The sequence below is a fragment of the Leptonychotes weddellii genome, chromosome 1 (genome assembly GCF_054177405.1).
Source record: "Leptonychotes weddellii isolate Sample4059 chromosome 1, ASM5417740v2, whole genome shotgun sequence".
Lineage (NCBI taxonomy): Eukaryota > Metazoa > Chordata > Mammalia > Carnivora > Phocidae > Leptonychotes > Leptonychotes weddellii.
In genome coordinates, this window is record NC_138369.1 from 177,060,899 (window position 1) to 177,074,072 (window position 13,174).

Consider the following 13,174-nt stretch of genomic DNA (forward strand, 5'->3'; position numbering starts at 1 on the left):
CTTAGACCAACACAATCAGCGTTAGTACTGTACCTTATTTCTAGAGCAGTCATTCCAACCCTATTTCTGGTGGACTTCTCCTTCTAAAAAGGTACCAGTAATGCCTATCTATTAATCAGGATTACTCTGAAGAGGAAAAAACAATATTTTTTTCAAAGAAAAATACTAGTGTCCTCACGGAAATGGTTATTTCTTAAGCTATCCATATTACACTGAAGAAACAGTTACATAACATTTTCCCCTTCACTATGGTTTTCATTTGCAAATTCAATTTGAGGGCTTAGGTACTGCTGGCTTTATTTTTTTTAAGAATAACAATAACATATTAAGAAATAAACATTCTGATTAAACTTGCTACTCAGTCAGGGGGCATGCTTATTCCTTCACCTGAACTTCCTCTGCCTGCCACCCCTCCAGCTCCCCCCAGCCCCTCCTCATGACGGTGTCTCTGTATATTGGCTCTGAGACACATGGTGACAGCGTGTCCAAAGATTTGCAGGAGGCGGTATTTAGCATCAATCCCCACTCCATACATTTGTATCTGGGAGCCCACTGTGAGAAGGAAACCATTTTACAATAAAGTGGAACACAGAGACATAGAAACTACCAGCAAAAAACAAAACATAACATTTTATTTTCCCACCCTCCTCCCAGTGGCCCAGTGAATCACTTTTCTCCTCATGTACTCACTCCCTCAGTCAAGCTCCTACTGAGGGCACGGTAGCAGGTAGCAGAGCCCTTAGATCTTGCTTTCGGCCCCTTCCCCCTCAACTCCTTATTCTGAAGCCCCAACTCAGAGTGTACCCTGCCCCTCGCTTCCTGTCTCAGCTTCAGCTTCTGTCACAGTTCATGAACATAAACTTATAATGATTTGTTTCTTGTCTGTCTTCCCAATAGACTGGAAGCTTCATGAACGAAAAGACGGTCCTAGTATTTTCAGAGCTGTGGACAGGGTTTGGCCCAAAAAGAGAATCAGTAGAACTGTCCGAAATGAATAGATGGAGAGTTTAAGAAAATCAAACCCCACATTTGCTCCACGCATGCCCTCGGGGGGTGTGTGTGTGTGTGTGTGTGTGTGTGTGTGTGTCTGTGTGTGTGTGTGTGTGTCTGTGTCTGGGAGGGGAAAGGTTGGGAGAGGTCTGTAAATCCTGTAAATGCAAAGACTTACACTCCCTTCCCCAGACCTGGGGTACAACCCTGGCCGGAAATGAACTACCAGGAAATTCCCTAGGATTATCTCATCTCATTGTTCCTTTATTCCTTAAATATAGATGTCTACACTGTACAGCTTTTACTCAGTAAACCACTTAATCTGTACTTTCCTCTTGGTCTTTAACACTTTCTATTTCCTATTTAGTCTGCAAACTTCCTGTGAGCAGGGGAATGCAGTCAAATTAAACCTTCCAACCTGGAACTTTACGTTTAAAGTACATTCATAAGGTTTATTTTTGCGTTTTTAATTGACATAATTAAGCAGAGATTAAAGGAGGACTGTATTAAAGATGCTTTGTAAGTCTCTTAAGGTAATATATGTCCCCACCCAGATCCAATTTGCAGGAACGGAATGTACATTTCTACTGAATTTTATTGCACTTCTTCAGTGACAATTTAGTGACCACATGAAAGGCATATAATAGCTATGCTTATTTCTGGAATGACTGACAACCTTCATCTTCATACAAATATCTATACAGAAGTCTCCAGTATGCCATAAACAGTAACATAAAAATAAGGAGGGGCGCCTGGGTGGCTCAGTTGGTTGGGCAACTGCCTTCGGCTCAGGTCATGATCCTGGAGTCCCGGGATCGAGTCCCGCATCGGGCTCCCTCCTTGGCGGGGAGTCTGCTTCTCCCTCTGACCCTCCCCCATCTCATGTGCTCTCTCTCTCTCTCATTCTCTCTGTCTCAAATAAATAAAATCTTTAAAAAAAAAAAAAAATAAGGAGCCTCCAGCAACAAGGAGAAAGCCTTATCCACAGGACAACCTCTCTGTTTTCCTTCAAACCATTATTCAGTGGACCACATTATTTCTTTTGTATTGTTTTCAATCAGTCATTCCCAACTTAACCTTGTAATCTATTTAGTTGCGAGTTCCTTTTGCCTTCCCCAATCAGAACCAGGGGTCATTATTCAATCTGGAATACTTCTCTGCGGTACTAACAGCCTCCCAAGTGCCATCAGGCGTCTCTGCTGGTTAGGGTGACAAGAGAGAAGCTTTTGTGCCGTGTTGGTTGTCATGACTTCCCGTTGATTAGCAAGAAACAGTGACTCCTTAGAGATCACGATCAAATCTGGGCTCCACGATTCTGCGTACAAATGTCTACTTTTCGGGCAGTACTAGTCAGTATGAGTAGGTATCTATAACCTGTGAATTAGCACCATCATCAAAGCAAATCAATGTTTCTAGGTTAAACCCCCCTGTTTAGGTTAAACCCCTCAAAACAGTAAACTCAAATTTAAAGAAGTGTATATAAATGTTAGAGCCCTTTAATTTCATACTCTATCAAATCACCAGGCAAATTCATCAACTCAGGTAATAACCCCAAAAGTGGAGGCCCCATTATCACTGCCCTTATTCATTTTTTAGAGCCACCTGCAGTGGACCTATTCTCTAAGCCCTACAAAAGACACTCAACTCGTAATTACATCTTTTAGTGGACACAGACATAGCTGAATTAATCCCCCTCAAACCTCATTAGAGTGAATTGCTTATCCTTCCTTCCACCAATGCTTTGCAAAATGGACTAATGTGCATTTCACCTCCACTCTTTGAAGGAAGTGGCAATAACAAGTAAAAATGTCCAAAAGAATGGCAGAAAGCAAAGAAATGCACACAGGCCAAAAAATAAATCTGAGCCGTATTTGCCTACATGCTGCCTCTTTTTATACAGGGGAAAAAAAAAAACCAGTGATCAAAAAAGTTAAATATTTACATTTTTGCAAAAACTTCAAATATAAAGGTTATGATATGCTTTTAATTACTTTGTGTATTTCTTAGTGTGTAGGAAGACAATCAGGAAAATAAAGGAAATACTTGTAGGAATAAATTTAAGTAACTGGAGGATAAAAGAATCCCCTTAATTAAATGCATTTTTTAAAAATATGGAAAACTAAATGCTTTGCCTCTTGCATCAATCTGTCTTAACCAGTTTCAGGGTGATTTCTGAGCCGCTTACAGGTAAAAGAAGGGAAAAAAGTTCAATGACCTTGCAAATTAGGGACTAAAAAACTGCATAGCCTCGGTGTAATTACAGAAAAACACTGGTATGAGAATTGCTTTTTTGGAAAAGGAGGAAAAAAAATTGGAAAAACTGGGAGAGACTGCAAATGGGAAGATACCAATGGAAATCCAAAGGATGCGAAATACAAGCTCTTCTGCCCCAAGTGTCACGCAAACAACTTCTTAGCATCTTTAGGTAAAAAGAGTCGTTTTGTACAGGCGTTAGCTGAATGTTCGAGAGTTGGATGAATGGGGAAGACTTGTTATACACCTAGCGGTGGGTGGATTTCACCAGGCTGCAGCCTCCACACCGCTTTTCTTTGCTGCACTGCAGAGGCGCCATCTTCTCCGTCTTAATCTTCACTCAATTTAAGCCTTTTATCTGCACCCTAAAAAAAAAGATCCTGAGCACCCTCCCCAGCAGCTCGCGCCCCTAGGGGGGCCAAACCAGACGGCCCCGCGCTGCCAGGGAAGAGGCCGCGCCTTAATCAGACAAACGCCTCCTTTGATGCACAGGAAGGGAGAGCTCGTGCCTCCCCACCACCCGCCACTGCCCTTACCAGAAGCACACCCCACTGTCCGCATATTTCTCCCCAAGGACTTTCCAGCCCAGCACAGAATTTGCAAGCCTCGAAGGTGATGGGGGGTGGTTGTAGAGGGGCCCCAAGGCTCCGCCACAGCGGCCCCAGCAGCGCCCCAGCCCCCTCCGGGACAGACGCGCACCGCCGGGAAGGGAGTCGGGCGGGAGCCGCGGTGGCGCACAGACCAAGGCGGCTGGCTCAGCCACCGCGCCCCGGGCTGGCGAGGGCGGGGTGTCGCGGCTTTTGTTCCCGGGAACCTTCTCCCTCTCCGGAAGAAGCTAAAGGTGCGGAGCGAACGCTAGGGCCGTCCAGGCTTGGGGAAGGTGCGAGGTGGCCGTGGGTCTCCTACCCCTCCCATCTCTCTCAACTTACACAAAAGGGAGACGCAAAATGTACAAAGTTTGCCTGCGGAAGGTGGTGCGTGACCCCGATGGGGTCGCACTGAAGTGGCCGCAGCGAGCAGCCGCCAAAGGGAAGGAGCAGGAGGTCCGGGAGAGAACGGGTGGTGGGGTTGAGAAGGGAAGGTGAAACGGGGCGGAAAAGGCAAAGGGAAGGGGGGTGCTTCCCGAGCTGTTCCGACTCCTCCTCCCCAGGGCCCCAGAGAAGGAAGGGCAGCGACAGGATCCAGGGACGCTGCGTTTTCGGTTTTCCCCACGTGCTCCGTCCCCCTTCCCCCCCATCTGGAAGTCTCTCGCCTCTCCCGGCCCCCGCCCGCGAGGCAAGGGACTGAGTCAGGGTCCTAGCTCAGGATCGCCTCCACCCCTCCTCGGCCCCAACCGGCGCGGACCGGGGAGCCCGACGCCTCGCCAGCTCCCTCTCCGCCGGCCGGAGCGCGCGTCCCAGGGGCAGGGCTGGGCCGGAGGCGCTGATGCGCAGGGCGCCTGCAAGCGGGGGCGTGGGACGTGGAGGGAAGACGGGTTCCCTGGACTGCCCCGGGCTTCTTCGGATTAACGACTTGGGGGAATCGGGTTCCCACCGTATTCCGCCCCCCCCGCCCCCAATTCCGAGGCGCGGCACCCACCTCCAACGCCCGAGCCGTCCAGGAGGCCAGTAGGAGCAGTGCCAAAGCGGGCAGCATCGCGACCCTGCGCAGGGCGCCGAGTGCACTGCTGTGCGAGTGGGATCCGCCGCGCCCTTGCTCTGCCGGAGCCGCCGCCGCCGCCGCCGCCGCCGCCGTCTCCGGTGGCCCTCCGCTCGCGCCGCTCCGGCTGCTCTCTCCTGCCGCTGCCGAGGAAACTGACGGAGCAGGAGCGCGGCGGCTGAGCTCGGAGCCGGGAGAGTCAGCTGATCCAGCCCACCCCATTCGGCACCCGAGAGAGACCCCTAGCGGAGCCGCCGGGGAGCTGCGTGCGCTCGGGCCGGAAGGGGCCCGCGCCCCCGGCGCCCACAGGTGCGGCGTCCTCGCCTCCTCCGCGCCCCGCGGGCCGCTCCGGCCGCCGGCCCCCCGGGCTCCGCAAGCGAAAGGGAGAGTCTGGAGCCGGGAGCGGGACGGTGCAGGATCAGGGAAAGGTGAGTCGTAGGACGTTTGGGCTCCAGAAAAGTCGGGAGCTCTCCCCGCTCGTCCCCGTGAGCTTGACTCATCCTACCCCGCAGGCCTCTCTGGGATGTCGTGTAAAGGGCTGCTGCTGGGGTGCGTTTTTATCCGCATTTCGTTTTTTGCCTTGGTTTGGTGGGGGGAGGCGTTTCTGGAAGAGAATAGGAACAAGACAAGCTTAAAGGAAATAGAATTTCTTTGCTTGTTGAGAGAGTAAAAGCCTCATTTTTTTTTTTTTTTTCGTCAAAAACGTCCAGGAGCAACCTGGAATGTCTATCTTTAGAACGAACCAAAGGAGAAAGGCACCGGACCTGGCAGAGAAGGGGGCGACCTATTTACTTCTCCTTGAAGGAAGGGTTTAAAAAAAAAAAAAAAGTTTTGCTTATTTGTTGGGTGCTTTTGGTTTTTGTTTTGGGAAGGGGATGGTCAGCCAGGATTTTTTTTTTTTTTTTTTTTATCAGGCAGGGTTGTAACATCCATCTGAGATGAGGGTGAAGTGAAAGTTCAGAGGGAAAAGATTTGGAGAGATGATTCCTGTTCGACCTTCATAATTAAGAACTCCTGACCTCGAACTCTGTCCTTGTTCGTCATTGTGTCTGTCCTAAATTACAGAAATGAACCTGCTGGGAACCCACTTTCTCCTAGATTAAACACAACCCATCCAGTTCCCCGGCTAGTGTTTAGCTAGGCTAGAATGGTCTAGAACTGCCCAGCTGTATTCCCTGCTCTTAACCTGAAGGAACTTTAGTCACTAAGCTACCGTCCACTGTGGTGCTAGTGGGAGGGAATGAAACCACAGCCTCGGCCTATTGGGATCAAGGCTCAGCCAGGAGGATGCTGACTTCCCTCCTGAGAAGTCAACATTTGTCTGCCCCTCCCCTAAATGTTGTCTTCTGTCATTCCCCCTTCAAGGCATCCAATCCTGACCCTTGGGCTACTTTTCTCCTTGTTCTTTGAGTGTCATTAACAAATAATAGCAAATACTTGTTATAGGGTAGTATCTGTTTACATGCTTTATGTTCTATACTTCCTACAAAAACCAGTGAGGCCCCTTCCTATTATTCCTGATTGTAAGATAGGAAGCTGAAGCTAAGCAAATCCCAGCAGCAAATAACAACACACATTTATCCACCAAGCCAATTCCCTCCATCCTAGGTTTGTCTGAACAATTGAAGGCATCTGAATGCAAAAAGGAGTATAACTCCAAGATGGGGAGGGAGCAGGGCCAGGTACAAATTGTGCAGGGTCCACTGCAAAATGAAAAGGTGGCACCCTTTGTTCTAAAATTAAATATTTTATTTTTTAAAAGATTTATTTGACAGAAAGAGAGGAGAGAGAGAGAGAGAGAGAGCACAAGCAGGGGGATTGGGAGAGGAAGAAGCAGACTCCCTGCTGAACAGGGAGCCCTGTGCTGGGCTGGACCCACTGAGCCACCCAGGCACCCCCAAAATTAAATATTTTAAGGTGGCGACAGCAGAATGTTAAACCAATCATGGGACTCCTTCTGAGCACTGGGCCCTGTGTCATGCAGAATGCATGCCCAGGAAGCAATTTTTAAGAGTAAGGGACTTCTATTAAGCACAAATTAAAAAACAGGTGAAGTTATAATCTATAAAAATAAAAGTTCTTAGATTTAGCATTTTATCTTTACCCTGTTGAAATTCACAGCACTCACACATTCCTTGGACAAGATGTTCCCCAAGAAAAGATGATTAGCTCCTGACTGTGTCAGAATGATGGACATTCTTTACATTTTCTCCTGTTCTTTCATCACTCCGAGATGCTGATGGCTTTTACTTTTCTTTTTTTGTTATTTTTAAAGATTTTATTCATTTATTTGACAGAGAGAGAGATAGCGAGAGCAGGAACACAAGCAGGGGGGGTGGGAGAGGGAGAAGCAGGCTTCCACAGAGCAGGGAACCCGATGTGGGACTCCATCCCAGGACCCTGGGATCATGACCTGAGCCGAAGGCAGACGCCCAACTACTGAGCCACCCAGGCGCCCGGCTTTTACTTTTCAACCACTATCTCTGTTCTGCATTTAATGCCATTTCCTGCCCTGAGGTGTCTTCTGGGTCCCCTGAGCCAGAAATACAAGAACATCCCTAGCCAGAAGAACACTGCAGAACTGTGGATGGGAATGACCGCCCATTGGCAGGACACTCCACCCCAGCATTCCTAGTAGAGGCTTCAATGCCTCAGTTTGTGAGAGGTTCACTAGCTCTTCAGACAATGCATTCTGTCTTTGGGCTGTAGGATTACTAGAAAGTTCTTGCCCCATTGAAAGCCCATATTCCTTTCCTTTAACCTCCCGCTTAGGCGTACAAAAAGGACCAAGCAACTAGTCTTTTCCACACCAGAGAAATTTATTTTCTCACAATCCTGGAATCTAAAAGGCCACAATCAAGTTGTCGGTAGCGTTGGTTTTCCCTGTGATGGCACTGTGACATACCTGAGAGTTTCACATGCCTCTTAACCGTCTTCCTTTCTGGAACTTCATGCCTATTCCTCCTTGTAGACCAGAAGTAGATCTTGAGTTGTATTCTGTCTCATCTCTCTTGACCTTCTCAACGGCGAAAGGGCATTATTACTTCCTTGTCTTCACTGCAGCCTTCAATATCTACAGAACTCGAACCTGTAAATAGCATTCAAGCTTTTCATCATAAAGTATTTTCTCCCAATGATGAGTGCAGTTTTTCACATAGTAAGATATTTTTTTTTCTTTCTAACGAATAGACGTAAAGAATGAATAAATGAATAATTAGCACTTAACTTACCTGCACTTGACTACACCTGTGTAACAGACTTGCCTGTTGGTAGAGGATGAGACATTTCACCTGTCCTTTTTCTTCAGTTACTACTTCATTCATGGGCCTTTACTTCACTATGGCATCCACACAAATCATACTTAGGATTGTCCTTTCAGTTCACCTCTTTAAGGAGAGAGGAGTTCTAGAATCTTTGATAAGTAACTCAACGTTCAAAATCCTAGCGAAGACGATAGCCAGTTCATCTATCTTCAAACAATGCAGTACTTTTAAAATGAGTTCTTCTCTGCAATCACTTACACAAAACTACTTCAGAGGCAGGCGTCAGGTTCCAGTAAGTCATACTTTACAAATGGACTTGGTGTACTTCAGTAGTAACTCAGTGGGACAACAAAATCAAGTGTTTAACTGGGCACCATTATTGGCTCTGACTTGCATAACTTGTTTGAAGAATGGTGGTAATTCCGAATTTCCCACAAGGACTAATTTAACAGAATATTGCCTTATCTTACTGAATAAAAAGGGGAAAAAACAAGAAAGAATAGGCCGTGCATGCCAATCTGAGAGATAGGGAGTGTAGAAAGTCAATCCAGTAGCAGGAAGATTTAATGGAGACTGTACAAAAATAACACCGATTTGTTTCTTCAGAGAATTTTAATAGGGCAGCAATATGCAAGGGTGGAAAAGGGCTCAGACTTTGAGAAGTCTTGACGACTACCCATCAGTAATAGTTATGGGAGCCAGCAGAGCCTCCATCGCTGAACATCCTCCCTCATCAGGTGGTATAGTGCCCAACTCAGTGCCTAACACAGTGCCTGACTGACAATAGAAATCAGTTCTCTTTTCTTGAGAGAACAGGAATTCACATTAGCTGTCACTTAATGACCAGGATAGTCCTACTTTGACCTTGCATCGACCTTGCCAGGGGCTGTCAGTTAGCACAGTAGCTGTCAACCCAGTGTTACTTAGGTGGGTCCCTAAGTAATACGTTGCCAATAAAAGTCCCAAATTTGTGAATGATTTACTTTAAAAAAAAATGAATGAGAGCAGATTCAAGGTGACTTTTTTATCAGCCTACTCATTTGTATTCCAATATGCTTCTGGAGTGGGAGAGAAAGGGATGGAGCTGTAGAATTAAGTGATACGCAAAGAACTGGGCAAAACTTTGACCGCTCCCGAGGGCATGTCACAGGTATGTGAAAGATATGCATCCTGTTTGCAGATGGAAAGGACTGGAAAGGCTGCCTGCCAGAGGCGCTGAGAATCTTTCACAGGGCTGGTCCCTCCTGCAGAATGGAGGATCATGCCACGTGGTGAAGAGGAGTCACTCCCAGAGCAGTTGCCAGAAGCCCCAGCTTGCCATGGTCTGGGGCCATTGCCAACACTCTGCAGGGTGACAGACTTTGAGGCTGAGGGATGTTCTGCTGTAAGGTAATGAGGCCCTCTTTGTCTCCACACAAATCATACTTAGGATTGTCCTTTCAGTTCACCTCTTTAAGGAGAGAGGAGTTCTAGAGTCTTTGATAAGTAACTCAACTTTCAAAATCCTAGCAAAGACGATAGTTAGAGAAGTGTTACCTAACCCTAAAATGATTTGGAAGATTCCAGGCAGATATGCTTTAAGTATTCATGAACACCTTTTATAAATAAACAACATCCTGAATGACAAAGCACACAAACTGACTAACAAATAAATAAAAGCTTCATAGGCATTCAGTATATAACTTTTGTCCCTAAGCAAACACCTGACTTTGCTGTATCCACCAGATGTCCCATGTGATACTTATTCCCGTTAAAGTAAATAGAACTCCTGGGAATGAAAGTGTTTAGCATTGGTGGATCAATCAAATATTTGTACACTTCCGCTGTGGGAAGGATAAAAACCTGATACATTCACTCCCTTTAAAGAGCTTATGTTTATGGGAGAAAAATATCTGGGGAGGAGAAAGGCATAGTGAATGGTGACTATAGTTAGCAATACTGCATTGTATACTTGAAAGTTGCTAAGAGAGTAGATCTTAAAAGTTCTCATCACAAAGGGGCGCCTGGGTGGTTCAATTGGTTAAGCATTTGGCTCTTGATATCAGTTCAGGTGTTGGTCTCCGGGTCATGAGCTCACGCTGGGCATGGAGCCTACCTAAAAAAAAAAAAAATGTAATTATGGTGGTGATAGATGTTAACTGAACTTACTGTGGTAGTAAGTTTCATTTTGTGTGTGTGTATATATATATATATATATATAGTCTCATTGTATACCTAACACTAATACATTGTTGTATGTTAATTACATCTCAAATTAAAAAAAAAAACAAGCATAGTGGAAAACTTATATCAGTAAGTACAACTTTGTGTGAAGTATTCGTGTGTATGTATATGAATGCATCAAAAGAAAATTAGAATCATAAGCCTATAGCACTTGAAAGGGTTAATCAGGGACATCAGGAAGAAGGTATTTTTGCAGGGAATTTGATAATAACAATAAAAAGAAAAGAATAGGGAGCAAGAAGGAGGATATTCTAAGGAAGGACCATGTAAATACATCCAGAGTGTTCATGATGGGGCTGGTAATTGGGAGTTAGCTGTGGGGGGCACAGTAAATGTTTGAGGAGGTGAGGAATTTAGGTCAGATGGAATGGGCAGCAGTGGGCTAATACTGCTCACGGCAGGGTCCTAATCAATCTGACTTATTCTGACATTTCTAGAAAAAGTTCTGTCAGCGGGGAAGGTGTAGGGAAATTTGGAGGGTGAAAAAGTTGGAATTGATTGGGAAAAATAGGGAGAATTGCCAGAAGTGTCAGGTATGACCATGGATAGGATTTGTAAAAAGTTTGTGAAAAGACATGGTAGGACACTTCATTCCTGGTAAGACCGAAGGATTGCTGTGTGCCAGGCTGAGAAATTTACACGCAGGATCTCACTGAAGTCTGTGAGTTGTGTTGGGTTTACCTCCCATGTCACAAATGAGGGGGTGACCGGGGTTAATGGAACCAGAAAGGGGTGAAGGAGGAAGGATTTGTACCCTGTTCTGTCTCAACTGGACACCATTAATGACTTCTTCTTTTTTTTTTTTTTTAGTGAGGGAAATGATACATTTGATTTTTAGTTTGTTTGGAGGTAGGGATCAGAAGTATATACGAAAGGAAGGAACTTGAATATGGTCTGTGGAGACTGAAGGGTGGCGAGTGGGAGATAAATGTTGGCGATGTGATGGGACAGTTGTCGGTGATGACTGACGGCCTGTCCCCAGCAGAGGATCTGAGAACTATTCAGATGAAGTTACCATGATATCACAAAAAGCAGAGATGTCTCGTGTTTACTTGTAACAACCAACTCGTCACTTAGAGATGTGGTATCTGGGAGATGAACCATAAATACTCCTGTGGATACAGTGTGAGAAGGACTTGAGTTATATTTCTGTCTCAAGGTTATTTTCCAATACCTGAATGAGCTAGAATAAGGATTCTTGAAAAATGGGAAGAATAGCGTCTTTTAGCACAATTTCCGAACTGTGTACTGGGTCAACCTTGTACAGCAGTGTGTTACTAAGTGTTAAATACATATACAGAAATAGTTCTGTCATCAAAGAAGTTTGAGAAATATGCGGTTCAATAAAATTAAGCACATATCTTTATTTAGAATGCCTACCACCCTTTAAAATGCTGCTGTGTGGATTGAATTTTATAGCTCTTTGTACAGCATCCTTCTCTCTCCCCTATTTTTGTTTACTGCATCAACTCCTGGGGCTAGGGTTGCCCCGAGCAAGTTTTAGGGAACTCTGCTTTGAAGGCATTTTAATGGACTCTTGGACTTTTTTTTTTTTTAAGACCCTTGCAATAATGAAGGTTTAACGTGTACATTTTTGTCAAAGCAGATGGGTTCTTTCCACTGAAAGGTGTTTCCACACATGACCTTGAAGATAGATTAATAAAGGACAAAAGTAGAAATAATAGGCTGACAGACATTTTAAAGTAGGGCATAACAGATGCCATAAAAGGCATTCTGAAAGTTTAAAATAGGAGTTATAATGTGTGTTATATGGAAGAGACCGGTTTAGAGTCTTTGAATATCTATAATACACATATGTGAGTATAGGACTAGCATCTTCCCAGTTCCGGGGGGGAATTGGACAGAATTCAATTCACATTTGAGCCTGCTTCTCTTTAAATTTCCTCATGTAAAAAGGAGGAAATATTTGCAGTTTACAAAGATACGCCTCAGGATAAAACTTGAGTTCACTGCACTACATTTCATCTTCCCAGATAGGGGCCCTTAAGAAGTGGCCAGGACCTCTCCATCGTTAAGCGAAGACTTCCAGGAAAGAGAATTGAAGGAGACAGCTATTGGATTAATTTTAAGAAGCTTTTGCTGAAATTTCTCATAAAGAATACATAGAAAGTAAAGACATGAGAAATTATAACTCTGAGTCAAAAAAGAGAAAAAGAAAGAAAGAAAACCACCTCTAAATTCCCATAGTTTTTCTCTGTTAGTCTTTATTGAAAAATTCATTTACTGCAAATGGTATCAAGAGGCGCTGTCAGCCCTTGTTATTGTACCAAAAAGAAAAAGAAAAGGTTTAGGGAGCCCTATCTAAAAAGGAATGTTGTCATTTCTATTTTCCAATGATCGAGTGAAAACAGATTCTGTTACCTAAACTTCACAGAGCTAAGGGCCCAATAACCACCTTGTTCCGGTGAGTTTGTGAAGCCTGGTAAGAGATTTATACTGAATAGAAAAGGGAACAAGGCAGGCCATCGCCTTTTGGAGAGGAAGAATAAAATAAGATGGAAATCAACAGGGAAAATGGTGAAAACACGTCTTGGTTTTTAGATGATTCTAGAGCCCTATCATTAACCGTGGCTTAAGTCTTAGAAAATTTCAAATTCAGTACTAATTTTGGCCTATATAAGAAAACAAGTCATAGATTTGCTGAAACTCCATTGTAGCATTTTAGCCTCAACTCTTCGGGAGCTACTGGGAAATGTTTTTCTTTTTTTCCTCAGATTCTATCAACATTGTTTGGTGCTTTCCCACCAAAATCTCTAAACAACTCCAACAGGCATATGTGGGTGATA

At 44.8% G+C, this 13,174-nt stretch overlaps 1 protein-coding gene and 1 long non-coding RNA gene across 11 annotated transcripts in view; one reads left to right on the plus strand and one right to left on the minus strand.

Moving 5' to 3' along the window:
- APP (amyloid beta precursor protein) overlaps positions 1-5,036 on the minus strand; it is a 257,221-nt gene extending 252,185 nt beyond the window's left edge. For 7 of the 8 annotated variants that reach the window (XM_081802287.1, XM_081802282.1, XM_081802278.1 and 4 more), the window contains exon 1: positions 4,822-5,036. In XM_081802287.1, coding sequence (XP_081658413.1) covers positions 4,822-4,878 — 57 coding nt within the window. In that variant the 5' untranslated portion in view covers positions 4,879-5,036. The remainder of the gene's footprint in view (positions 1-4,821) is intronic. The other variant, XM_081802261.1, reaches the window with a different exon arrangement.
- A 72-nt stretch (positions 5,037-5,108) lies between these two features.
- Positions 5,109-13,174, plus strand: part of LOC115942859 (uncharacterized) — a 230,713-nt gene continuing 222,647 nt past the window's right edge. For all 3 annotated transcript variants that reach the window (XR_014139821.1, XR_014139822.1, XR_014139820.1), the window contains exons 1-2: positions 5,109-5,309; positions 9,325-9,533. This is a non-coding gene — a long non-coding RNA (uncharacterized LOC115942859). The remainder of the gene's footprint in view (positions 5,310-9,324; positions 9,534-13,174) is intronic.